The sequence below is a fragment of the Myxine glutinosa genome, chromosome 5, assembly GCF_964187855.1.
Source record: "Myxine glutinosa chromosome 5, kmMyxGlut1.1, whole genome shotgun sequence".
In the NCBI taxonomy this organism is placed as follows: domain Eukaryota; kingdom Metazoa; phylum Chordata; class Myxini; order Myxiniformes; family Myxinidae; genus Myxine; species Myxine glutinosa.
This window is the reverse complement of record NC_136265.1, coordinates 52,474,882-52,499,199: the sequence shown is the minus strand read 5'-3', so window position 1 is coordinate 52,499,199 and position 24,318 is coordinate 52,474,882. Positions and strand designations below refer to the sequence as shown.

Below are 24,318 nucleotides of genomic sequence, written 5' to 3'. Positions count from 1 at the left end.
GGAGACAAAGTTTCCTCTAAAGGCTGCACGAGCAAATGGAAGCAATGTTTCTTCAGAATGGCCCTGTACTTGAACTGGTTCAGGTTTCCATTCAGAACAACCAGGTCAGTTTTGCGCCCTGCACGAAAAGCAGCCCAAACGGTCACCCCACCACCTCCAGCTTGGACTCTTGGCACTATGCAATCTTTGTTGTAGGCTTCATGCACTTGTCTGCGCACTCGGACGCAGCCATCTTGACGATAGACCAGAAATCTAGACTCGTCACTGAAGATCACGTGATTCCAGTGTCCTGGCTGCCATTGACGGTGCTCTCTGGCCCACTGCAATCGGCGCTGGCGGTGTTGTGTGGTCAGGCGTGGCTTTCTCAGTGGACGCCTGGCACGATGGCCTGCTTGAACCAGTCGTTGGTTGACTAGCCTTCTGGATACAGGCACATTTGTCAGTTGCTGCCACTCAGCCAAACGCCGATTAGCTGACTTGGTATGGCCATTGCGGACTAACCGGTGCAGCTGGCGATAATCCCTCCTTGTGGTTCTGCGGGGACGTCCTGGCCTCGGTATTGGAGTAGGGACACCCCTCTGAGGATTTCGTTTCAGGATCTTTGACACCTGACCTTGAGTGATGCCATACTGCCGAGCAATAGCACGCTGTTTCATGCCAGAATTTCGTAAAGCCACCACTCCATGACAAACAGCATTGTCAAGTTGACGGACCATCTCCAGAGAAAGCGGCAATAACTTTTGGAGATGTGCAGCAGTTGTTTTCCACTAATACAGAATGCAAGAACCCTTGTATACCCGACTGTGAAGCCAATTGTTTAATGCACCTGTCCGTACATTTTGCCATGCCACCTGTGATATAATCATGTTGTTGACTTCTTGCTGCGACAGACAATCAGTGACATGGTTCTTTTAACAAATAAATCACCAAAGTGTAAAAGAAACTCACCAGATTGATATACTGAGTTAAGAAACTAAACTCATGTCAAGAAAAAAAATATATTCCATATTAAATGCCAAGTCTGTATATATATATATATATATATATATATATATATATATATATATATATATATATATATATATATATATATATATATATATATATATATGTATATATATACATACATACACACACACACACACATACGCCACTTATCGACTTATACTCCACTTAGACTTATAGGCCCAGTCACAATGGAAGCTGAAGAAAAGGACCCTTTGACCTCACGGTGATGACTTTGCTGAAGTAGCTCGATGAGAAACTCAAGGATATTGTCTCCATGATGTTGAAAGGCTTTCTCATTCCCTGAATCCTTGTCGGTTAGGTTACTCAGAGCAGTTTTAAACATAGACAATCCCCTACATGTATTAGCACAGTTGGTACAGGTCACCAGCTGCCATTTCAGGTTCACACTCAGGCTGTACCTCGTCCCATGTGATTGCAAAAAAGCCATCAACACAGGGTAAGAGGCTTGTGAATCAGAAAAGATCACCTGTATATTGGGTCACATGCTATACTGCAGGTGGAAACACTGTCGCTGGTATACTTTAGCCAGATAAGGCCGATGCTGGCTTAACGGTTATGGTGGCTGCCTTAGGATATTTGGGTCTTGTGTTTGAGTCCATGCCGCCATGTTCGAAGTTGGCAAAATGAGTACCAGCTTACTGGAAATTGGGGGCACTGCATCAGCAGCATACCTGTGCTCCAAGCAATGATGCAACCAGTAGTCACAGGCTGTATCCGAAATAATAATATTAGCCAGATACTTGGTTTGCCAGGATTCCAGCAACATGGCTTTGGGATATTTGGGATATAAAAAAAAACATGACAGGTAAGGAACAACTATGGTTTTGGGGGTTTTCTTTTCCTACAACACAGCAAATACCGCTTTGGCATTACAAGAAAGAAAGGAAAAGTTTTTCTGTGTTGGCCCGGGTTACCCATGGTGCTTCCTTTCACAGGTAGTATATTGATGGGCATCCCAAGATGACCCGAGCCCAGAGTCGAACAGAGAATGTGCAACGAGACAAGCTTGGTTTCTAGAACATCAGAATCCAAATCACTCTTGCCATTTAGCCAGACCAGGCCACAAAACCTCGGGAGCACCCGAGGTTTTGCGGCCTGGTCTGGCTAAATGGCAAGAGTGATTTGGACTTCTAATTAATATCCTATTCATTATTGTTATTGTGTCTTTGTCCCTGCAGGCTTTGCGAGAACAACTTGCAAGATGAAGATGCACAAGTTCTTGCGGACGCACTCGAAAACAACACCGGACTCTGGAACCTTTGGTTCGAATGTTCTCATAACACGTCGTTATTAAACCTAACTATTGCTCCGATAGCCCTCTGTAGTGGGGCGGCTTAGCCCAAATATTCCAAAGAATTGTGCATTTTGTGATACAAGCACCAAATTTGGCACAAATGTACATTAATATGTTGCGAACATTTTCAGATATTGGGCCACTTGAAATTCCGTAATTTTTTTTTCAAATTTTTTCAAATTTCGTAATTTCAAATTTTTCGGGTGACACCGTCACAATTTCGGTCTTCGAGGCCGGCCGATAGGCAAAGTGTGACCGGAAGGGACGAGGTTCTCCTGACCACGTGGCCCTCGATCTGGGAAGCGAGAGGCATTCCATTAGTGGACGCGCCCCTCACGCCCGACTTTTGGGCGGCCCCGGCAGGCCGTTTGTTTTGACGTTCCGTGACAGGCCCCGCACCCCCACCTCCGGGCCGACCGGAAGCTTGTGCTGAGTACATCATACCTGAACAACTCAGTGAGGCAGAACACAGCAGTGCACACCAGGGTGACCCCTTCAGTGCATAAACCAATTAACCTGTCCACTGCAGGACATATAGAAATGAAGTTATTTTCTGCATATAATAATAATATAAGTTCAGTTCTATATAACAATTTCTGTTATCACCACTACCACTACAACTACCACTACTACAAGCTTTGTCTGGAATTTTGTGGACTAACAGACAAACAGACATACAGACAAGCTGGGATCAAAACATTACCTCCTTCCACCATTGAGTGTCGAGGTAAACATCATGGAAATTATATCATGCCCTAGATTTAATTCATGCTTACCCGTGTATTTGCTTCACTGGTTCACAAGGTCTTTTGCATACATGTAATTCAGACTCTCGTCTTCATTGCTGACCACACAATGTTCGCAACATATTAATGTACATTTGTGCCAAATTTGGTGCTTGTATCACAAAATGCACAATTCTTTTGAATATTTGGGCTAAGCCGCCCCACTATATCGGCCGGCCTCGAAGACCGAAATTGTGACGGTGTCACCCGAAAAATTTGAAATTACGAAATTTGAAAAAATTTGAAAAAAAATTTACGGAATTTCAAGTGGCCCAATATCTGAAAATGTTCGCAACATATTAATGTACATTTGTGCCAAATTTGGTGCTTGTATCACAAAATGCACAACAGGTTTGCTATGCTGCTACACTACTGGGACATCTGGGGTCGGTGAATATTTTCATAGCCGAGAAAATACCATGGACAGGTTGCTACTCCATTTCAGGGGCCTGCCAAACCAATTCTCAACAGATGAAGCTATTTAGAATAGGGCCGGAACAGCCTACTCGTCAAAATGTACCAAGGAATCTGGCAGATTATTTTATTCGGCATGAATTTTTTCACCTAATGACTTCCTGGTTTCGAAGGACAGCTGTTCACTTTTCTGATTGTTTGCCCCAAGGTTGAACAACAACAACATTACTTTAATCGGTGCAAACGCCCTGATCTCTGCCTTGAAGAAGAACACAACGTTGACGCAGTTAGTGTGAGTACACGTCTACTTCTTCACTTTGTTCCTATATAACTCTGGACTTGACGTCCAACTTGATGTATGCACAAGTAAATTTGAATCGAGTAAACTACAGCAAGTGAAAAGTTTATTTTGTAATACGGTAGTTAACGTCAAACCGGAAAACAAAGCTATAATCAAAACAAATAAATAACAATAAATTAAAAACAATAATCAAACAAGAAAGAGCAATCAGAGATTGCAGACCCATGCCAGGATGTGTTTTCAGTGGTTTTTTAAAGGCTTTTGTGTTTAAACAAATATGGCGACTGAACCACGTGACTGATGATGTCATCACTATTTTTTTTCTCCACCAATTTATCCCTCGTTTATGCTCAAGAAATTTCATCTTGATCGGATGAAGTTTTGTACTTGTCAAATTATGACGTCATAATGGAGGCACCTATGACATCATCAGTAACAGATGTTATTCCACATGGAGATTTCTTTACAATGAGCCATGTCTGAATGTTCTATATGCAGCGCTTTCGGAGATATAGAGGTGGAATTTTTTTCGGTTTTTCCAAGGTGGCGGCCGAACCACGTGACCGATGACGTCATCTTTTTTTTTTCTCCACCAATTTATCCCTAGATGACACTCAAGAAATTTCATCTTGATCGGATGAAGTTTTGTACTTGTCGAATTATGACGTCATAATGGAGGCACATATGACATCATCATTAACATGTTTTATTCCCCATGGAGAGTTCTTTACAATGAGCCATGTCTCAATTTTTTCTATTCAGCATTTTCGGAGATATAGAGGTGCAAAGGTTTTAGGTTTTTCCAAGATGGCGGCCGAACCACGTGACCGATGACGTCATCATTATTATTTTTTCTCCACCAGTTTATGCCGTCATGTCGCTCAAGAAATTGCATCTTGATTGGATGAAGTTTTGTACTTGTCGAATTATGATGTCATAATGGAGGGCTTGGGCCAAGAGTTAAAAATTGGGCACAGTCTATTCCAGGGCAAGACAAGTATGTGTGTAAAGTTTGGCGATTCTATGTGCAACAGTGTAGACGTAGTACTGTGCACAGACAGACAGACAGACAAACCAACCGATCAACATACTTGCCGGAATCCCGGCAAGTCACAAACGGACTCAAATGCAATACCCTCTCCTCTGGCGAGGGCAACAAGTAAATAACAACAAAAGTAAAAAAAGATATGGCCATAAGTCAATTCCATCCAACAAATAAAAAACAAACCCCAAAGCTCACCCCTTCGCATGTTTAGCCCCTTTGCTTCTGCAAAGGGGGCGGGGGGAATGAATGAGGGGTGGGGGGCCTCCTCATGGGGAGGGAGCGCAGGACCAGGAGTGGACAGGGAGAGGGGTCTGAAGGGATCTGGTCAGAAGTACACATTCCCTTATATTTATCCTCGAGGCGGTGCAGTCCTTTGTGGCCTCCTTTATGCTCTTCCTCTTTACAGCCATTCGTTTTTTTTTTATAAATAGGCTCGGCCTCTGTTGGGGGGGGGGGGGGGCTTTCCCTTTATCCCAGCCTCTCCAGCGATTCATTGTGTTCCATCCACTTGTGTCATGGTCAGTGTTCTCATTGCCGAAGGAGGAGCCATTACTCTCCTCCCCTCCACCCCTCAGCAGGCCCAGCAGCCAATGCAACTGTGTCAACAGCCACACCACGGCAACGCCCACATGCTGGCCTCCCAATCAACTGTGACGTCACATACGCACTAATGATCAAGCTGAAATCCTGGAGGCCATTCTTCATCTGTGCCAAGTGGAAGACCAACACAAGAGCACTTGAAAGAGACATTGTCAAACACCCTTATGCCACTGAAACACCTCCTCACCAACTCAACCACACAACAACCAGGAATCAATGTCCCAAATAACACCTGGTTTTCCTTAAACAGAATCCGGGCATTCCGACAGAATATGTGGTCGCATTTGCCCCAAATGAAAGACATAAGACAGTCAGATATGTGACTGCAGCCCACCCGTTCAGCCCGTACAACACATCATACTCGAATGATACCCCAGATCCTCCAATGGGAGTTAAAGAGGGTTCATGATGCTGCTGTTGAATCCGTCGAATGGTTATATCGAAACTGGATTCCGGTTTTAAATTTATTGCTACTGACGAATGCCAGGGGAAAGATCTTGCATCACCTTAGTCGTATTTTGGAAGCAAAGTGATTGAGCACACATGGCTGTTTTGGAATGACTTCTCCAAGTTCAAGTTGTGTTATCAAGGTTTTTGTATAAAATGCTGTGACCGAAATGAAATGGTTTTTGTTTGGAATTGAAAGCTAATTTCAGAATATCCCTCTTTTTAAAATGCCTTTCAGACTGAGATCCAACGCCATCCCCACGGACGATTATTATGAGATCCTGGAAAGTGACCGACGAATCGACTGAAGACCTTCAGGCTACCTGTTGAATCACGACCATTCCCGTGTGTGGAGTACCAGCAGAACTACAGAACTACAGCAGAACTACCAGCAGATTGTGCAGAGAATGATCAGTTTTTGTTTTTACTCGTATAATAACGTTCCAGTGACGCAATTAATGTGACATGTGACATGTGACATGTGACATGGATATGGATATCACCCCAGGTATCCATGAAACATGGTGGGTGGTCGTTCATTTTAGACTGAGATCCAACGCCATCCCCACAGACGATTATTATGAGATCCTGGAAAGTGACCGACGAATCGACTGAGGACCTTCAGGCTACCTGTTGAATCACGACCATTCCCGTGTGTGGAGTACCTGCAGGCCGACTCGTTCCGTGCGGTCACGCCGTTCATTCGGCCCAACCGCCATTTTTGTGTAAAAAAAACAACACCACTTAACCACCATGTGGTCCACTTGAAATGTAACTACTGTACATTATTTTAAATAAATTATGAACACGATTTTTTGTTTTTTATTTACATGATATCCGAAGCCTGGTGTTGGCTTAGCGGTTAGGGTCCCGGTTTGGGATCCCGGTCGATCGCTGAATTAACACCAGGGGGGTTGACTCAGCCTGTCATCCTTCTGAGGTCGGCAAATTGAGTACCAGTTCACTGGTAATTCCCTGTGTGTCGCAAGAGGCGACTAACAGGGTTGGCGGCAGGAAGGGCACCCGGCCGTAAAACATTGCTTCAAAAAGGGGACCACGGTGCCCGAAAATGGCCAACCCTGCTCTTTCCGGCTAAAATGGCCTCTAAAGGTGGTTCAATTTACATGATGTCCGACTATGAATATGTGGAGAGGTTGAAGAAAGAGAGAATCTCCCCCTGCTTCCCATGAGCGAAAGAGTGAGGATTAGCAGTCAAAGGACATGGAGTTGGATGTTGCATTTGACCTAATCCAGGTGTGTCATGGATACTGCCAATTGTCTTGCGCTGTCAGTGGAGGCAGAAACAACGTTTCGTGACACTCGCAAGGTTAGCGATAAACGTTACATTTCTTAAGAGTCTGCAGATGAACCAGTTTCAGACCCACAGACAAAGTTCAAAGTTGAATTTTTTCCACAGCGTTGTTGATGTTTGTCTGACTGCACTGGACAGTAGATTTGAGCAGGTACGCTGCATCCTCCAGCCATTCAACTTTCTATTCAACATCACAGCCACCAAAGCTTTAAGTGTCTTCATCAATGATCTCTCTGACTCTGTGGAAAATCCTCTCTATCTCTTTGCTGATGACTCCACTCTCTGCCGCTCCACATGTCAACCCTCAGATCAGCAGTCTGCAGCCTCCTCACTCTCTACAGACCTGGACAAAATCACAGACTGGGCAAACAAGTGGAACATGTCTTTCAATTCTGACAAATCTCACACTCTCACTGTCTCTCCGAAAAGACTGACTGGAAAACCCTCCCATCTACTTTCTGAACAATCCTCTTCAAGAAGTTCTGTCATTCATTCTCTTCGGTCTCACTATCTGCCATGATCTTTCCTGGGAAAAAACACATTTCCAATCTGGCCTCCAAAGCCAGTTGCCGACTGGGCATCCTCCGTCGTGCGAAGTCCTTCCTTGGCACACCTGAGCTCCTCACCACATACAAGGCTTTCATCCGCAGCTCAATGGAGTACTGCTCTCCCCTCTGGGCTGGTGCTCCTGCCTCACACCTAGCTCGTCTTCACGCTGTTGAAACCAAAGCGTTCAGAATCATTGGAATCTCCCGCGATGAAGCCGATTGTGAGGGCCTTTCACTCACTCTGGTGAGGCTGTTGCCCAGAAACAACTTGCCTTCGTCTCCTGGAAAGCAAATCCAACGGAAGGAAATCTCATTTCCTTTCACAAAGCCCGAAACAAGTGTGTGTCCACCCTCAGGAGAGCCAGGAAACAATATCTCTCCGTTCTCAAGACCGAACTCTCTTATCTGTCTCCCTCTTCCAAATCCTGGTGGCGTCTGGTCAAATCCGTTTCTGGTGTTTGTTCCCCCTCCATCCCCTCCCTTACCTCAAACGGCTACACAGCTGACTCCGCACGTGAAAAAGCTGAATGCCTCAACTCTGTGTTTGCCTCTAAATCTTGTGTCCCAAACCCATCCCTCTCTGTACCCACCATACCCAGTCGTACGCTGCTGCTCCTGGACTCCGTGTCCTTTCCTCCTGACAAGGTGGAAAAGTTTCTGTCAACCCTCGACTCTGATTCTGCAACTGGACCTGACGGCATCAGCCCACGGGTCCTAAAATCCTGCTCTGCCGCTCTATCTCACCCTCTCTCTGTTCTCTTCACCCTCTCTTTTGCTCAAGGTCAACTGCCATCTCCTTGGAAATCAGCCAACATCACCGCTATGCACAAAAAAGGTGCAAAAACAGATCCTAGCAACTACAGACCAATCAGCCTTCTCCCAATTATCAGCAAAGTCATGGAATCCATCATTGCTTCGGATATGAAATCTTTCCTCTTCTCCAATGGCTTGATCTCTGATCATCAATTTGGTTTCAGACCAGGTCACTCTACTCTGGACATGCTGCTTCTGCTGTCTCAACAATGGATGGAGGTCCTCAATGCCAAACAGGAAATTAGAGCTGTCTCCCTCGACATATCACGTGCCTTCGACACGGTCTGGCACCCCGCTCTGCTCACCAAACTCTCCTCCTTTGGTATCCATGGAAATCTCCACGCATGGCTGGCGGACTTCCTCTCTAGTCGTCGTCAACGTGTGGCCCTGAATGGGTTTCTCTCATCTCCTCTGCCTGTTCAGGCTGGAGTTCCTGAAGGCAGTGTTCTGGGCCCCGTGCTTTTTCTGGTCTTCATCAATGATCTCTCTGACTCTCTTGAAAATCCTCTCTATCTCTTTGCTGATGACTCCACTCTCTGCCGCTCCATTCCTCTTCCCTCAGATCGGCAGTCTGCAGCCTCCTCACTCTCTGAAGACTTGGACAAAATCACAGACTGGTCAAACAAGTGGAACATGTCTTTCAATCCTGACAAATCTCACACTCTTACTATGTCTCTCCGAAAAGATCGACTGGACAACCCTCCCATCTACTTTCTCAACAATCCTCTCCAAGAAGTTCTGTCGCTCAAGCTTTTGGGTCTCACTATCTGCCATGATCTTTCTTGGGAAAACCACATTTCCAAGCTGGCCTCCAAAGCCAGTCGCCGACTGGGCATCCTCCGTCGTGCGAAGTCCTTCCTCGGCACACCTGAGCTCCTCACCACATACAAGGCTTTCATCCGCAGCTCAATGGAATACTGTTCTCCCCTATGGGCCGGTGCTCCTGCCTCACACCTAGCTCGGCTTCACGCTGTTGAAACCAAAGCTTTCAGAATTATTGGAATCTCCCGCGATGAAGCTATCTCTGAGGGCCTTTCACTCACTCACCGCAGGCAGGTAGGTGGTCTTTCTGTCTTCTACCGACTCCTCTCCGGCCTTGCACCCCCAGCTCTCTCTGTGCTCTGTCCCCCAAATATTCCTACAGGTCGCACAAGATCTGCCAGCACCCTCTGATGGTTAAACTGCCGAAATCTCGGCTCTCTGCTCACCTTCACTCTTTCATTCCTCTTTTCTCCCGCCTCTGGAACAAACTCCCTCACTCCCTTCAATCCCAGTCCTCCCTCCAGGTCTTTAAAACAGCTGTTCACCACCATCTCTTATCTTCCCCCATCCAAAACCTTGATCTTTTCTACCCCCGCTAATTCACCCCAGATCCACCTTGTTTGAAATTCCAACTTCTTTCCTGGAAGTCCTGGCAGTGTCCATATGTTTTATACCTCTCCCACCGCCTCCTTCCCATGCCCCCCCCCCCCAAAGCCCTCGCCCTCTCTCAGATCTCTCGATGTCTCCATGTCTCTCGGTCCCTGCTCTCAAATGTTGTGTTTGTGTCCTTCCCCCTCTCTCCCCATCTTGTCTACCGCTCCCGATGTTATATGTTTTATGTGTCGGTTTGTCTTTTTGTGTGATTAATGTTCGCTCTTTCACGAGCCTCGATCTTGTATACAAAAAAAAACAAAAAAAAAAACCGCAGGCAGGTTGGTGGTCTTTCTGTCTTCTACCGACTCCTCTACGGCCTTGCTCCCCCAGCTCTCTCTGGGCTTTGTTCCCCAAATATTCAAATAGGTCGTACAAGATCTGGCTGCAACCCTCTTATGGTTAAACTGCCAAAATCAAGACTCTCTGCTCACCTTCACTCCTTCATTCATCTTTTCTCCCACCTCTGGAACAAACTCCCTCACTCTCTTCAATCCCAGTCCTCCCTCCAGGTCTTTAAAACAGCTGTTCACCACCATCTCTTATCTTCCCCCATCCAAAACCTTGATCTTTTCTACCCCCGCTAGTTTCACCCCAAATCCACTTTTTTGAAATACCAACTTCTGTCCTGGAAGTCCTTGGTGTCCTTGTGTTTTATACTTCTCCCACGCCTCCTCCCCCCAAGCCCTCTCCCTCCCACACATCTCCCTGCTCTCAAATGTTGTGGTTGTGTGCTTCCCTTTCTCTCCCCATCTTGTCTTCCGCTCCCTCTTTTTATATATTTTGTTTGTCTGGTTGATTTGTTTGTGAAATAAATGTTAGCTCTTTCACGACGAGCCTCGATTCAGTATACAAAAAAAAGAAAAAGAAAAAAGAAGAAGATGATGAACCGAATCCTTTCCAAGATATAAACGTCATAAGCAATCGATATTTCCATGACTGTTTGTGGGGTGGGGGGGTCGATGGGTCGCGACTGGATGCCTGGGTTTTTTTTATTGGGTCCTGGGCTGAAAAGGTTGCGAAACGCAAGTGTGGACAATGCAACGCACCTGTTGCTTTCAGGGATGAGGAAGGGGTGACGACGGAGTGGGAATGGGCGTTTACCACAAGAACCACGCCGAGGCCGGTGTGTTGTGCGCATGCGCAGGAAGGTGCTGAGAGGTAGTCGTGTCACGGTGGTTAACCGCGGCAGGGCAGCGCTCTGGCGGGAATGGAGCGTTTTTAGCAGCTGAGGAAAACAGCCTGAGCGACGACAAGCTGCGGAATTCCACTGATGTGCGGCGGAGCTCGGCGCCTTCAGGAAGGTTTGTGCGTCATGGAGGCCGCGGTTTCGCTTCCTGGATACGCGGGAGTAAAGTTGTTTTCATTTGAATTGTTTTTAACGTTTGGGTTTCATTGTTTTTTTCGTTCTGTAGTTTATGGATCGCACTGCCGAGACGTATAAAGGATCCGAACTCGTGTTCCGAATGGCCGAGCAGCCGCACACACGTGTTCCTGGTTCGCTTCCACTAAAAAGTAAAAGTATCCGATAGTTGAAGTTTACTGAAGTTTAAGATTCGACAAATGATCACAACCTCTTACCTGTGGAACACAGTCCACCCACCCAAAGTGGTGCTATACGCGCCACCTCCACTGGCCCCGAAACACGGGCACACCGGCTTCAGGTGACAATCGGCACACCGGCTTGAGGTGCCCCCCTTCCCCCTCCCGCGCCCCTGCGTCGTGATTGTCTCACCTTTCCCACCTGCACCTCTACGTCGCATGACTGCCACCCTCCCCTGGGCACTCCCTATCAGGTGATAGCTCCCCCATACCCCCCCCCCCCCCCCCCCCCACTACCCTCCAGTACCAAGCTCCCCTAGGATCCCAGCGCCAGTCAATGGCTCCCCCGGCACCCCCACCTCACCTCAGGTGATAGTCCTCCCCCCACCCGTCCCTTCCAGTGCCAGGCTCCGCTAGGATCGCAGCGCCAGTCAATGGCTCCCCTGAACCAGGGCACAGATTGCCGGTAATAATAGTAACAACTAGAATGGAACTCTGGAGAGCGCATACCTCCGCCAGGTTGAACAGTTTACATTTTGTATCCCCTGATAGGCCGATCTGGATTCGGACCTGAACCAATATATAATAAGCTTGTTCTTGTCCCCAAACCAACTCATCCACCTAGTTTAGTCATAACTCATCCATAACCTTTTAAAATATGTTATATACCACTTTTCACCCCATCTCTCAATGGTGAAGAATCACTTAAAATTAAATAATTCTCATATCTGAATCCATATTCAGATCTTCACCAAAATCGAATCTATTCTTCCCTGTCACACACACAACCTGTCCACAAAGTTTTGGCCAAATCCGTCCACAACCTTTTGAGATATCCTGCTACGTATCGTTTTTGGCCCGATCTCCGAATGGTGAAGAATCGCTTTTTTAAATGATCGTAGCCGGATCCGGATCTGGATGTTCATCAAAATCTAATCATTTAGTCCTTTTTCACATACGCTACGTCGCTGCCAAATTTCGTCCGCATCTGTTCACAAATGGACAAATCGACAGACAGCGGTGAAAACATAACGCTCATCCACCTTCGATGAGGTAAATATGTCCCTCTGAATCTTGTTTGCATATTTCTCCATCACAAGATATTGTTGTGGGAAAGAAACGATGTCCCTGCTGAACCACGCTTGCTTGTGTGATAATAATAATTGCTCGTCAGTCGTCACTTGTGCGGACAACGGTTTATCATAAATCAGAATAACTTTTGTTCTTCCCGATTGGGAATGATATTTTTCATTGAAAGTGAGCGAATGATTTTTGGAGGTTTTACTGAAATGGACTTTTTCAATCCTGGCAGTTATTATTTACTCGTTTGCACGCGTTTACTTCCTTACCTGTCACATTCTCATTTTTAGGTGCTTACCTTGCTGCAATGTCCTCATTTGCTGATTACCTGCCATTTACCCTCCCAGTAACCTGTCATGACATTCTAGTTTGCTTTGTTTTGTGAACTATCCGACTCCTATCCGGCCTAGCTCCCCCAGCTCTGTCTGTGCTCTGTCCCCCAAATATTCCTACAGGTCGCACAAGATCTGCCAGCAACCTTCTTCTGATGAAACTGCCAAAATCGAGACTCTCTGCTCACCGTTACTATTTCATTCCTCTTTTCTCCCGCCTCTGGAACAAACTCCCTCACTCTCTTCAATCCCACTCCTCCGTCCAGGTCTTTAAAACGGCTGTTAACCAGCCGGCATTGGTTGGTGGACGTCAGAGGTCCCACTGTGTCCTTTGTAAGGAGTAGGCGAGCTATCGTCGGAATATACGTGCCTTCAATATGGTCTGGAATACGTGCCTTCGTGAATATAGAAAAGAAGAATACGTGCCTTCGATACGGTCTGGCACCCCGCTCTGCTCACCAAACTCTCCTCCTATGGTATCCATGGAAATCTCCACGCATGGCTTGCGGACTTCCTCTCTGGTCGTAGTCAACGTGTGGGCCTGAATGGGTTTCTCTCATCTCCCCTTCCTGTTCAGGCTGGAGTTCCCCAAGGCAGTGTTCTGGGCCCTGTGCTTTTTCTGTTCTTCATCAATGATCTCTCCGACTCTCTGGAGTCAATGGTTCTCTTATCTTCCCCCATCCAAAACCTTGATCTCTTCTACCCCTGTTAATTCACCCCAGATCCACTTTTTTTGAAATACCGACTTCTTTCTTTCCTGGAAGTCCTAGCAGTGTCCATGTGTTCTATTCCTCTCCCACCCACCCACCCCCTTCCCATCCCTCCTCCCCCAAGCCCTCTCCCTCCCACAGATCTCCCAATGTGCCTGTTCTCTACTGTTGTACTTGTGTACTTCCCTCTCTCTCCCCATCTTGTCTCCCGCTCCCTTTATTGCATGTTTTGTGTGTCTGTTTGTTGTGTGATTGATGTTAGCTCTTACACGAGCCTCGATCTTGTATTTGAAACAAAAGAACTTTGTTGGGTCTCCAGAGATGGAGCGGAAATGATGACCGTCAAATATATGATCCATGACGCAACGCAAAACGATTCCTTTATTCTTTAGTTTCTACGTGTGGGGAAGCGTAGCTGCAAGACACCTATCATGTCGGCTGAAGAATTTCTACGACAGCGGCGAGAGGATCTCATTGGTCCTGCAAGCCACCAAACTGCTGCCATATTGGACAACTTGCTAGCCCACGGTCTCGTGTGTCGAGAGGAAGCTGAAGCAGTGCTTGCCGTCAAGATCTCTTCAGATGCTGTGCGTCACCTGGTTACATTGGTGGGCCTCAAGGTAAGCGGTGGTTAACACGTTGTGTTGGTCTTGTTCCTTATTCTTGAAGTCCCCTCTTTGTTCTTCTCACCATATCAATGTACCTTGCATTTAACTTCCTGCTTCCTGCTTCGGGCTGATGGGATGGCTAGAGGTACGCACACTGGCTTCTAAGCCGTCTAGCGTGGGTGCGAATCCCGACCTATCTATAAACTGGCATCCCGGTGTTTCCCAGGCAGGGTGATTCATCAATGTGTGTGCTGTCCGTCGGATGGACGTTAAAATGGGAGTCCTGTTTGCCAGCATTGGTTGGTGGACGTCAAAGGTCCCACGGTGTCCTTTGCAAGGAGTAGGTGAGCTATCGTCGGAATATAGTGCCTTCGATACAGTCTGGAATACGTGCCTTCATGAATATAGAATAGAAGAATACGTGCCTTCGATACGGTCTGGCACCCCGCTCTGCTCACCAAACACTCCTATGGTATCCATGGAAATCTCCACGCATGGCTTGCGGACTTCCTCTCTGGTCGTTAACGTGTGGCCCTGAATGGATTTCTCTCATCTCCGCTTCCTGTTCAGGCTGGAGTTCCCCAAGGTAGTGTTCTGTGCCCTGTGCTTTTTCTGGTCTTCATCAATGATCTCTCCGACTCTTTGGAAAATCCTCTCCATCTCTTTGCTGATGACTCCTCTCTGCCCCTCCATTCCTCATCCGTCAGATCGGCAGCCTGCAGCCTCTTCACTCTATGCAGACCTGGACAAAATCAGACTGGTCAAACAAGTGGAACATGTCTTTCAATCCTGACAAATCTCACACTCTCACCATGTCTCTCCGAAAAGACCGACTGGACAACCCTCCCATCTACTTTCTCACCAATCCTCTCCAAGAAGTTCTGTCATTCAAGCTTTTGGGTCTCACTATCTGCCATGATCTTTCCTGGGAAAACCACATTTCCAAGCTGGCCTACAAAGCCAGTGGCCGACTGGGCATTCTCCGTCGTGCAAAGTCCTTCCTTGGCACACCTGAGCTCCTCACCACATACAAGGCATTCATCCACAGCTCAATGGAATACTGTTCCCCCCTCTGGGTCGGTGCTCCTGCCTCACACCTTGCTCGGCTTCACGCTGTTGAAACCAAAGCTTTCAGAATCATTGGAATCTCCCGCGATGAAGCTATCTCCGAGGGCCTTTCACTCGCTCACTCTCTCACTGTAGGCAGGATGGTGGTCTTTCTGTCTTCTACCGACTCCTCTCCAGTCTAGCTCCCCCAGCTCTGTCCCCCAATTATTCCTACAGGTCGCAAACGATCTGCCAGCAACCCCCTTCTGGTGAAATTGCCAAAATCAAGACTCTCTGCTCACCTTCACTCCTTCATTCCTCTTTACTCCCGCCTCTGGAACAAACTCCCTCACTCTCTTTAATCCCACTCCTCCCTCCAGGTCTTTAAAACAACTGTTCACCACCATCTCTTGTCTTTCCCAATCCAAAACCTTGATCTCTTCTACCCACGTTAATTCACCCCATATCCACTTTTTTGAAATAGCGACTTCTTTCCTGGAAGTCCTAGCAGTGTCCGGGTGTTTGTTTTATACCTTTCCCACCCTCCGCCCCTTCCCATGCCTCCCCCCCAAGCCTTCTCCCTCCCACATATCTCCCGATGTCCCTTTTCTCTGCTGTTGTACTTGTGTGCTTCTTCTCCCCATCTTGTCTGCCGCTCCCTTTATTGTATGTTTTGTGTCATTTTTATTTATTTGTGATTGATGTTGGCTCTAACACGAGCCTCGATCTTGTATTCAAAAAAAATTAAAAAGCCATTGATGTTGAGAGCATTTAATTCCACAGTATTCAGGAGAAAAAGGTGAGAATCAGGGCCACTAGTACGTCTGGGTGAGCAGTATTCCATTGAGCTTCAATAAAAACGTCTTGTAGGTCATGAGAAGCTCAGATCCTTGGTTTGCCTCGGACGCCAGCTTGGATAGATTCAGGACGTGGCTGAAGGTGAGCGCCAAAAGTTCAAGACGCTGAACTTCTTCAGGGCTTGATTGTGCAAATATATCAGTGGGTTCACGAGATTATTTGGATCAAAATTGGGGAAATAATTGGTCTAAATTCTCAGCACGCACTCGTCATCTTGAGCAGCCCGAGTTCTCTCTCAAAACGAACGCACACAAGAAGGATTTGAGCTTTTCTTTGTGGTTGGAAATTTCTGCATTCCTGTATGTCAGGCATGAGGCCCATGTAAATGATTCTCACGGTATGAGTCATGGCGCTTGATTTGTGAACCTTCACTTCCGCTACGTGAAACAGGTGTGCTATATGAGCCGATCTATGAACTCTGTCGAGAGTTTTTCAGTGTTTGGCTTCCCCTGTGTGGTTATTGCACTCACCAGAGGAGAGTTTGTCAGTCCGTCGGTCTATAACACGGCTCGTGGCGAGACCCAAAGGTTTGAAATTGAACTACTTCAAATGGTTTGTTACAACTTCAAAGCAAGCTTTTGTCAATTGTGCTTCACACCAGGGAGAAGAAGCTGCGAGGATAGTCTTGATGACCCTGCATCGCCAAAAGCTCATAGACCTACCGGAAGAGCTTTATCCCGAGAAGCTCGAGCGCGGCTGGGATGAAGTGGACAGCAACTTGAGCAGCGGAGCACTTGCGATACTTCAACGGAATCGACCGCGTATCGTGGAAAACCTTGATGAGCTTGAGGAACTTGCTGATCATTTGGTGGCCGAAGATGTCCTCACGATGGAGGACAGGGAAAGAATTACTTTGACTTGCTTGTCAAGGCAACAGAAGGTAACTGTTTGCTTAGAAAAATACATCACTTGATGCTGATTGTTGTTAAATTTTCACTATGGTCTTGGTATCAGAGTGATCCTCGAGTTATTTTTATTTTGGAAGAAGAAGGAGATCCACCATAATGGTAATGGTGGATCTTCTTTCGTATTTAGAGCGCACGGCTGCCGGGGACATCATTTTGTAAGGGCGCAGCTGTGCCACTGATGCGGTGCCGCCTGCAGGTGACCAAGGTGCAGGTGATAGCTCACCCACTATTCATAAAGAACATCGTGGGATCTATAGCGTCCACCATCTAATGCTGGCAGATGGGACGTCCAGTTTAACATCCATCCAAAAGACGGCGCACAAATCGATGGATCTCCCTGCCTGTGAAACCCCAGGTTGAGTGCGTAGTGCAGTGTATCTCAGCCAGAGTTACCAGCCGACCGCGTTTGGTGTTTGGTCGCTGCGACCCCATGTTACCCCCTACAAGGGTAAAAAAAAGAAAAAAAAAAAGACTGGAATGCGGGTTTTGAAAAAAACCGACTTTACTGGGAAAATACTGGGTTTCTTCGAGTGGAGTTTTTATTTTTATTTTTTTAACCCAGGTGTGAAAAACTGGCTGGGCCAATTTGTGCCACCCCTGACTACAGGGGTAACTAGAACGGCACTCGGTAGAGCGCAAACCTCCGCCAGGCTGAACAGTTTACGTTTTGTATCCTACTGATAGGCCGGATCTGGATTCGGACCTGAACCAAAATCGAATCTGCTTGTTCTCGTCACCTAACCAACGCATCCACCTCGTTTGGGGGGAACACAAAGCCTGGAACCTGGGAAATTTAGATTTCCTTTTTGCACACGTGTCAATATGGGGACTCGTCTTATTCGGCGAACATCGTAGCTTACTCTCGACATTGATCAGCATGTTTCTGTCTTTAGTTTTGATCACTACTAATATTGAGAATGCAATCCTTTTAGTCATTATAGCTGTTGGTGGTGACACAAACCCAGATATCCGGTTGTGTTTGGAACGCCTAATAAGATGTGATTTCCTCGGGCCAGGAATATTTATTTATTATTTTTTCCCCCACCATTGGAGAATTTAATTTTTTTTTTTTTTTGTATTTTTTTTTTTTTGTATACAAGATCGAGGCTCGTGAAAGAGCTAACATTAAACATTAATCACACAGAAAGACAAACCGACACATAAAACGTATAACATCGGGAGCGGTAGACAAGATGGGGCGAGAGGGGGAGGAGCACAAACGACATCTGAGAGCAGGGACATCGAGAGATCTGTGGGAGGGAGAGGGCTTTTTGGGGTGGGGGGGGTGGCATGGGAAGGGGGGTGGGAAAGGTATAAAACATGGACACTGCCGGGACTTCCAGGAAAGAAGTTGGAATTTCAAACAAGGTGGATCTGGGGTGAATTAGCGTGGGTAGAAAAGATCAAGGTTTTGGATGGGGGAAGATAAGAGATGGTGGTGAACAGCTGTTTTAAAGACCTGGAGGGTGGAGTGGGATTGAAGAGAGTGAGGGAGTTTGTTCCAGAGGCGGGAGAAAAGAGGAATGAAGGAGTGAAGGTGAGCAGAAAGTCTTGATTTTGGCAGTTTAACCATAAGAGGGTTGCAGGCAGATCTTGTGCGACCTGTAGGAATATTTGGGGGACAGAGCCCAGAGAGGGCTGGGGGGGCAAGGCCAGAGAGGAGTCAGTAGAAGACGGAAAGTTGTTTTTGTTTTTGTTGAAAGTTGTTGGAAAGGAAAGTTGTTAGAAGTTTTAAAGACCTGGAGGGAGGAGTGGGATTGAAGGGAGTGTGGGAGTTTGTTCCAGAGGCGGGAGAAAAGAGGAATGAAAGAGTGAAGGTGAGCAGAGAGCCGAGATTTCGGCAGTTTAACCATAAGAGGGTTGCAGGCAGATCTTGTGCGACCTGTAGTAATATTTGGGGGACAGAGCACATAGAGAGCTGGGGGAGCAAGGCTGGAGAGGAGTCGGTAGAAGACAGAAAGACCACCTACCTGTCTGCGGTGAGTGAGTGAAAGGCCCTTGGAGATAGCTTCATCATGGGAGATTCCAATGATACTAAGGCATTCATCCTCATTTTGTGAGGGCAATATGTGCTAATGGGTGAGTGAATGGACCAATGGTGAATGGACGTTATGTTTTCACCCTGTTTGTTTGTCTGTCTGTGAACAAGGTATCTCAAAAAGTCGTGGACGGATTCAGCCGAAATTTGGTGGAGAGGTAGCGTAAGTAACAAGGACAAAATAGATTTTGGTGAAGATCCTGATCCGGCTCGTCGAATATTTTAAGCGATTCTTCACCATTGGGTGATGGGGCTAAAAACCATATATAGCAGGATATCACAAAAGGTTCTGCACGGCTTTGGACGAAACTTGGCCATTTGGGTGTGTGACAAGGCCGAATCGATTCGATTTTGGTGAAGATCCAGATCCAGATCTGGATTCGGAAACGATATAATCATTTCATTTAAAAAAGTGATTCTTAACAATTGAGAGCGAAAAGCAACAAACATACAGCATATTTAAAAACGTTTTGGACGAGTTATGAGTTAACTTGTTGGATGAGTTGGTTAGGTGGCAAGAGCAAGCCGATTGGATTTTGATTCAGGTCCGAATCCAGATCCAGCGTATCAGTGGGATACAAACTATAAACTATTTACCCTAGTGGAGGTATGCTCTCTTCCAAGTGTAGTTTTTAAATGTACTTATTGATCTCTGCTGTTCAGTACAAAAGTTTTTCTGCACACACAAGGAAGATGGGATTTGGGTGTTTTGTTTTTTAGGTGAGAAATTTGCTGGATACGATCCATGCCAAAGGTGAAGCAGCAGGTGAAGTGTTTCTGAAATTTGTCAATATCTCAGAAGTGGTTACACAGGGACATTGGCAAAATACTGGTGAGTTTTCTTCAGTAATTATGGTAGTATAAATGTCATTTTAAAATGGAGAAGGAAGGATTTGTTTTCTGAAGAATAACAACAATAATTTCTGAAGAAGAATAACACGTCAGATATAATTATAGGTGGGCTAGATAGTCTTGGGACGCTGATTGTAAATCTGTTTTTGGTTTTCCTCCAGAGTCTAGTACGTATACGTTTTTGTGACATTTGAAAGGTTATTGCCTTGTAAGGCAAAAACCCTTCAAATTTGATCGGTCTCGTCACAAAAAATATAAGTGCTCGAGGAAAACGAAAAACAGATTTGGGTCAGCGTGCAAAACTGATCTGGAAAAGTGTTTACATTTTTGATGAGAAAAAATTCAATTTTGTCAACCAGTTTAATCTAAATGCTGAATGATGAAAAATCGGACACCTACAATGATTTTGTTCCACTCAAGTATCAATCCCATAATATCACTTGTACACAATGTAGATTGACACCATTAAGTATGTAAATAGCTATATGAGCAATTCCATGGTAACTTATGTTGCAACTTTAGCTAGATTCACACAATCTCAAAGCCTGGTGTTGGCTGAATGGTTAAGGTGGCTGGCTTAAGATCTTAGGGTCTTGCGTTTGAGCCCTTGTCATGCCGTTGGTTAACATGACGGGGGGTGACCCAGTCTGTCATCCTTCCGAGGTCGGCAAAATGATTACCAGCTTACTGTGAAGAATGTGCCATTTGAATATCCTGGGCCAGAGTGGTGACCCGTCTGTGCCCAATAAATAAATAAATTGCCCGAAATCGAATTGGCTTGTACTTGTCATCGAACCAACCCATCCACCAAGTTTTGACATAAGTCGTCCACAACCTTTTGAAATATTATGCTATATATAGTTTTTAGCGCTATATCTCAATGATTTTTTAAAAAACCCTCACACTCAAGCTGTCCACCAAATTTCGTCCAAATCCGTCCACTACCTTTTCAGATATCTTTTTCACAAAGAAACAGACAACCGCAACTTTTTGAAATATCATGTTATTTATTGATTTTGGCTCTATTACTCAATGGTGAAGAATCATTTAAAATAAAAAATAAAAAAAATTCTCATCTGGATTCGGATCTTCACCAAAATCGAATTCATCATTGTCACACACCAATCTTGTCCACGAAGTTTCATTCGAATCCGTCCACAACTTTGACATATCATGCTGTATATCGGTTCTTGAACCTTGAAATCCCCATCACTCTTGAAATGATGAAGAATCATTAAAATAATTATATATAATCCAGATCCTCACAAAAATCAAATCATTTCGTCCATGTCACACACTCGACCTCTCCACCAAATTTCATTCCGTCCACACCTTTTTGAGATATCCTGTTCACGGACAGACAGACAAATGAAAAGAGCAACACTTGGCAAAAGAGAACAAAGTAGAATGGCACTCATAGAGCATCCTATTGACCTCAAAAATACTTGGTTGAATTCAATAACCAAATGTGCAAATCTTCAAATTTCAAGTTAATTGGATGAAAATTGAGGATTTTAGAAATTTGAAGAGGTTGTTGACATTTGGCCTATGTTTACCTCAAAAATAGTTGATGGTTGGTTTCAGTAAGCTGATATGAAAATCCTATTCAAATTTCAAGTCGATTGGATGAAAATTGAGGATTTTAGAAATTAGAAAAAAGTGGTTGACCTTTGGCCTCAAAAATAAATAGGATTCTTTCAGATCACCAACCCTACTATTTGGTGAAGTTTTGTGAAGATCAGTTTAAAATTGTGACTTGTAGGCAAGTATAGGCGAGCGGACAGACGCACACAAACCGGAGCGATTGTCATACTCGTCAATTTTTATTTTTGTTGCTGTGAAACATAACCTCTGTCCACCTTCAGTGGTGGACTTGTCTTTTTGGTAACTTGCCTTATGATCTGTAACATTTCAACTTCAAAATGTTTCCATAACCTTATTGAGCAAGAGTCATAAATCAAATTTATTTTATCTGAAAGAATCAGACTGTCTTCTTTTTTACGTAGCACAAGGCTGAGGGGGTAGCATTATTGGCCGAGGGCATGGCTATGCCGCTGATGCCGCCCTCTATAGGTTGGGGTAGGTATTTGGAATTTGGCCATGGTGCCGGCGATAGCTCACCTGCCCTTCACGAAAGACACCATGGGATCTTTAATGTTCACCTACTAACGCCGGCAGACAGGACACACCGTTTAACGTCCATCCGAGGGACTGCACACATTTATGAATCGCCACCCTGTCTGTGAAACACCGGGATGACAGTTATTTGCTGCATTGGGATTCAAACCTAAGCTAGAGTGCTTGGAGGAGGAGATTGTACCCTCCTGTCAGCCCCAACAAACCACTGATAAATATGTAACTACATGGAATACTGATTTGAAAATTGAGTTAACAAGAGATTCTGAATTGGCCCTTATGGAACACAATTTTGATGGGTCGAACCTCATGAAGGTAATTGAGATGTTATTTTCTTTTTTTTAAAGACGACAGATTGATTTGACATATATGAAAGTTTGTTTCATATACCTGTAGGTATGCACAACAAATTAAGGTTATCTTTTCAATAAAATTTCAACATTATTATTTTAAGTTCATGTCCATGGCGTCATGGAATTGCTCATATACAGAAGTTAATTGTTTGATTGCTAATTTTATATAACACATTCTTTTTTGTTAACAAAGCTATAACTGATTCTTCACACTCGGGTTAGGTCAGTTGGAGAGTGTGTGTGCGTGCGTGCGTGCGTGCGTGTGTGTGTGCGCGTGTGCGGTCGTTGGTCGTTATCTCCATATCTCCATTTACGGGTGCCGCCCAGGACCCAAACTATCCACCTACTCTTCAGTATGGGATCGCGGTTCATGGACCAAGCTGTTCAACTTTTTCAAAGTTTTGTTCCAAGGGCTCTTTTCAGGATCATCACCGAACCCCGGTTTGCCTCCATTTGTGGTTTATTTGTGCTAATATTCCCAGGATTGGTTTTCAAAATCTCAGTGAGGTTCTTCTTTGTCATTCCTAATCTCCAATTACACTGGTTACAATTTTGACTATCTTCAGCTTCCAAGATCTCTTGACCTCATTTTTGAGAGCCTGGTATTTGGTCATTTTCTTGAGATTTCTGTGTTGTTTAGGCCAAAATCGCTGGGTACTGATATCTCAATAATCAGTGCTGTCTTTTCCTTTTTGTTCCTGAGTACAATGTCCAGACGCGATGCTTTGTTTTCTATGTTCACGCTCGATGGAATTATCAGGTCGTACATGAGCATGACGTCCTCATTTTCAATGATTGGCCTTGGTTCGTGTTTCCATTAGTTTTCCAGTACTGGAATGTTTACTTTTTGCAGATAGGACAATGAATCACTTTGCGTACTTTGTTGTGCATTTGTGTATAAAGTTGTTCTGATAGTTTTTTGCATCCCGAGAGCAGGTGACTCATACTTTCTGTTTCTGTCTTGAAGAATCTACACTTGTCCGTATGTTTTGTATTTTCCTTTTGTCATTCTCCCATCATTGTCATGTCATTGTCATTGTCATGTCATGTCATTCTCCCATTCTCCCATCCCTGGTGTTGGGCTAGCGGCGAGGGTGCCAGCTTAGGATCCAAGGATCCTGGGTTCAAATCCCGGTCGATCGCTGAATTAACGCCAGGGAGGTTGACTCAGCCTGTCATCCTTCCGAGGTCGGCAAATTGAGTACCAGTACACTGGTAATTCCCTGTTTATCGTAAAAAAAAAAAAAGGCGACAAACAGGGTTGGCGGCAGGAAGGGCATCCGGCCGTAAAACATTGCTTCAAAAAGGGGACCAAAAAACAACAACAACCACGGTCCCCGAAAAGGCCAACCCCCGCTTTGCGGGGGAAAATGGCCTCTAAACGGTGGTTTTATTCTCCCAGTTGTCGGTGTATATTTCTTGATATTTATTTTCATACATTTATTTTGTCTTTTTTGCAATTGTTGGGGCTGTATTTGTTGCTGTTTCATTTTCCTGTGTGGCATCTTCTATTCGCACCTGTTTTTGGAAATTCTTTGCAAGGTGAGTTTGGAAAACTTTTCAGGTTTGTTATGTTCATGTTTGTTTACAAATTGCATCCGATAGTCTGTTGAGCATTTCACATACTCATCTAGTCCTACCCTCGTCGCTCTGTGCACCTGGTTGAGTTCCATCAGGCCGCTCCCTCCCTCTCGTCTCGGCAGGAACATTCACAGGATGCACTGGTTTATGTAGAACATTTTGTGGATGGTAAGGAGTTTTCTTGTGTTGATGTCTGGTTGGGGCCAGTTTATTATTCCACAGCTATATTTGAACACTGGTACTGCGAGCTTGTTTGTGGCTTTGATTTTGTT

General features: G+C 45.3%; 2 protein-coding genes across 6 annotated transcripts in view; both read left to right on the top strand.

Moving 5' to 3' along the window:
* LOC137427527 (nucleotide-binding oligomerization domain-containing protein 2-like) overlaps positions 1 to 6,726 on the top strand; it is a 105,743-nt gene extending 99,017 nt beyond the window's left edge. Inside the window, exons 12-14 of one of the 2 annotated variants that reach the window (XM_068117087.2) lie at positions 2,208 to 2,291; positions 3,731 to 3,814; positions 6,154 to 6,726. In XM_068117087.2, the coding sequence (XP_067973188.2) occupies positions 2,208 to 2,291; positions 3,731 to 3,814; positions 6,154 to 6,223 (238 nt within the window). In that variant the 3' untranslated portion in view covers positions 6,224 to 6,726. The other variant, XM_068117086.2, reaches the window with a different exon arrangement.
* A 4,391-nt stretch (positions 6,727 to 11,117) lies between these two features.
* Positions 11,118 to 24,318, top strand: part of LOC137427526 (nucleotide-binding oligomerization domain-containing protein 2) — a 44,833-nt gene continuing 31,632 nt past the window's right edge. The window contains exons 1-4 of one of the 4 annotated variants that reach the window (XM_068117082.2): positions 11,130 to 11,305; positions 14,058 to 14,285; positions 16,780 to 17,058; positions 19,845 to 19,956. In XM_068117082.2, the coding sequence (XP_067973183.2) occupies positions 14,097 to 14,285; positions 16,780 to 17,058; positions 19,845 to 19,956 (580 nt within the window). In that variant the 5' untranslated portion in view covers positions 11,130 to 11,305; positions 14,058 to 14,096. Of the gene's footprint in view, positions 11,306 to 14,057; positions 14,286 to 16,779; positions 17,059 to 19,844; positions 19,957 to 24,318 lie in introns of all 4 variants that reach the window. The other 3 variants (XM_068117083.2, XM_078778067.1, XM_068117084.2) reach the window with 3 other exon arrangements.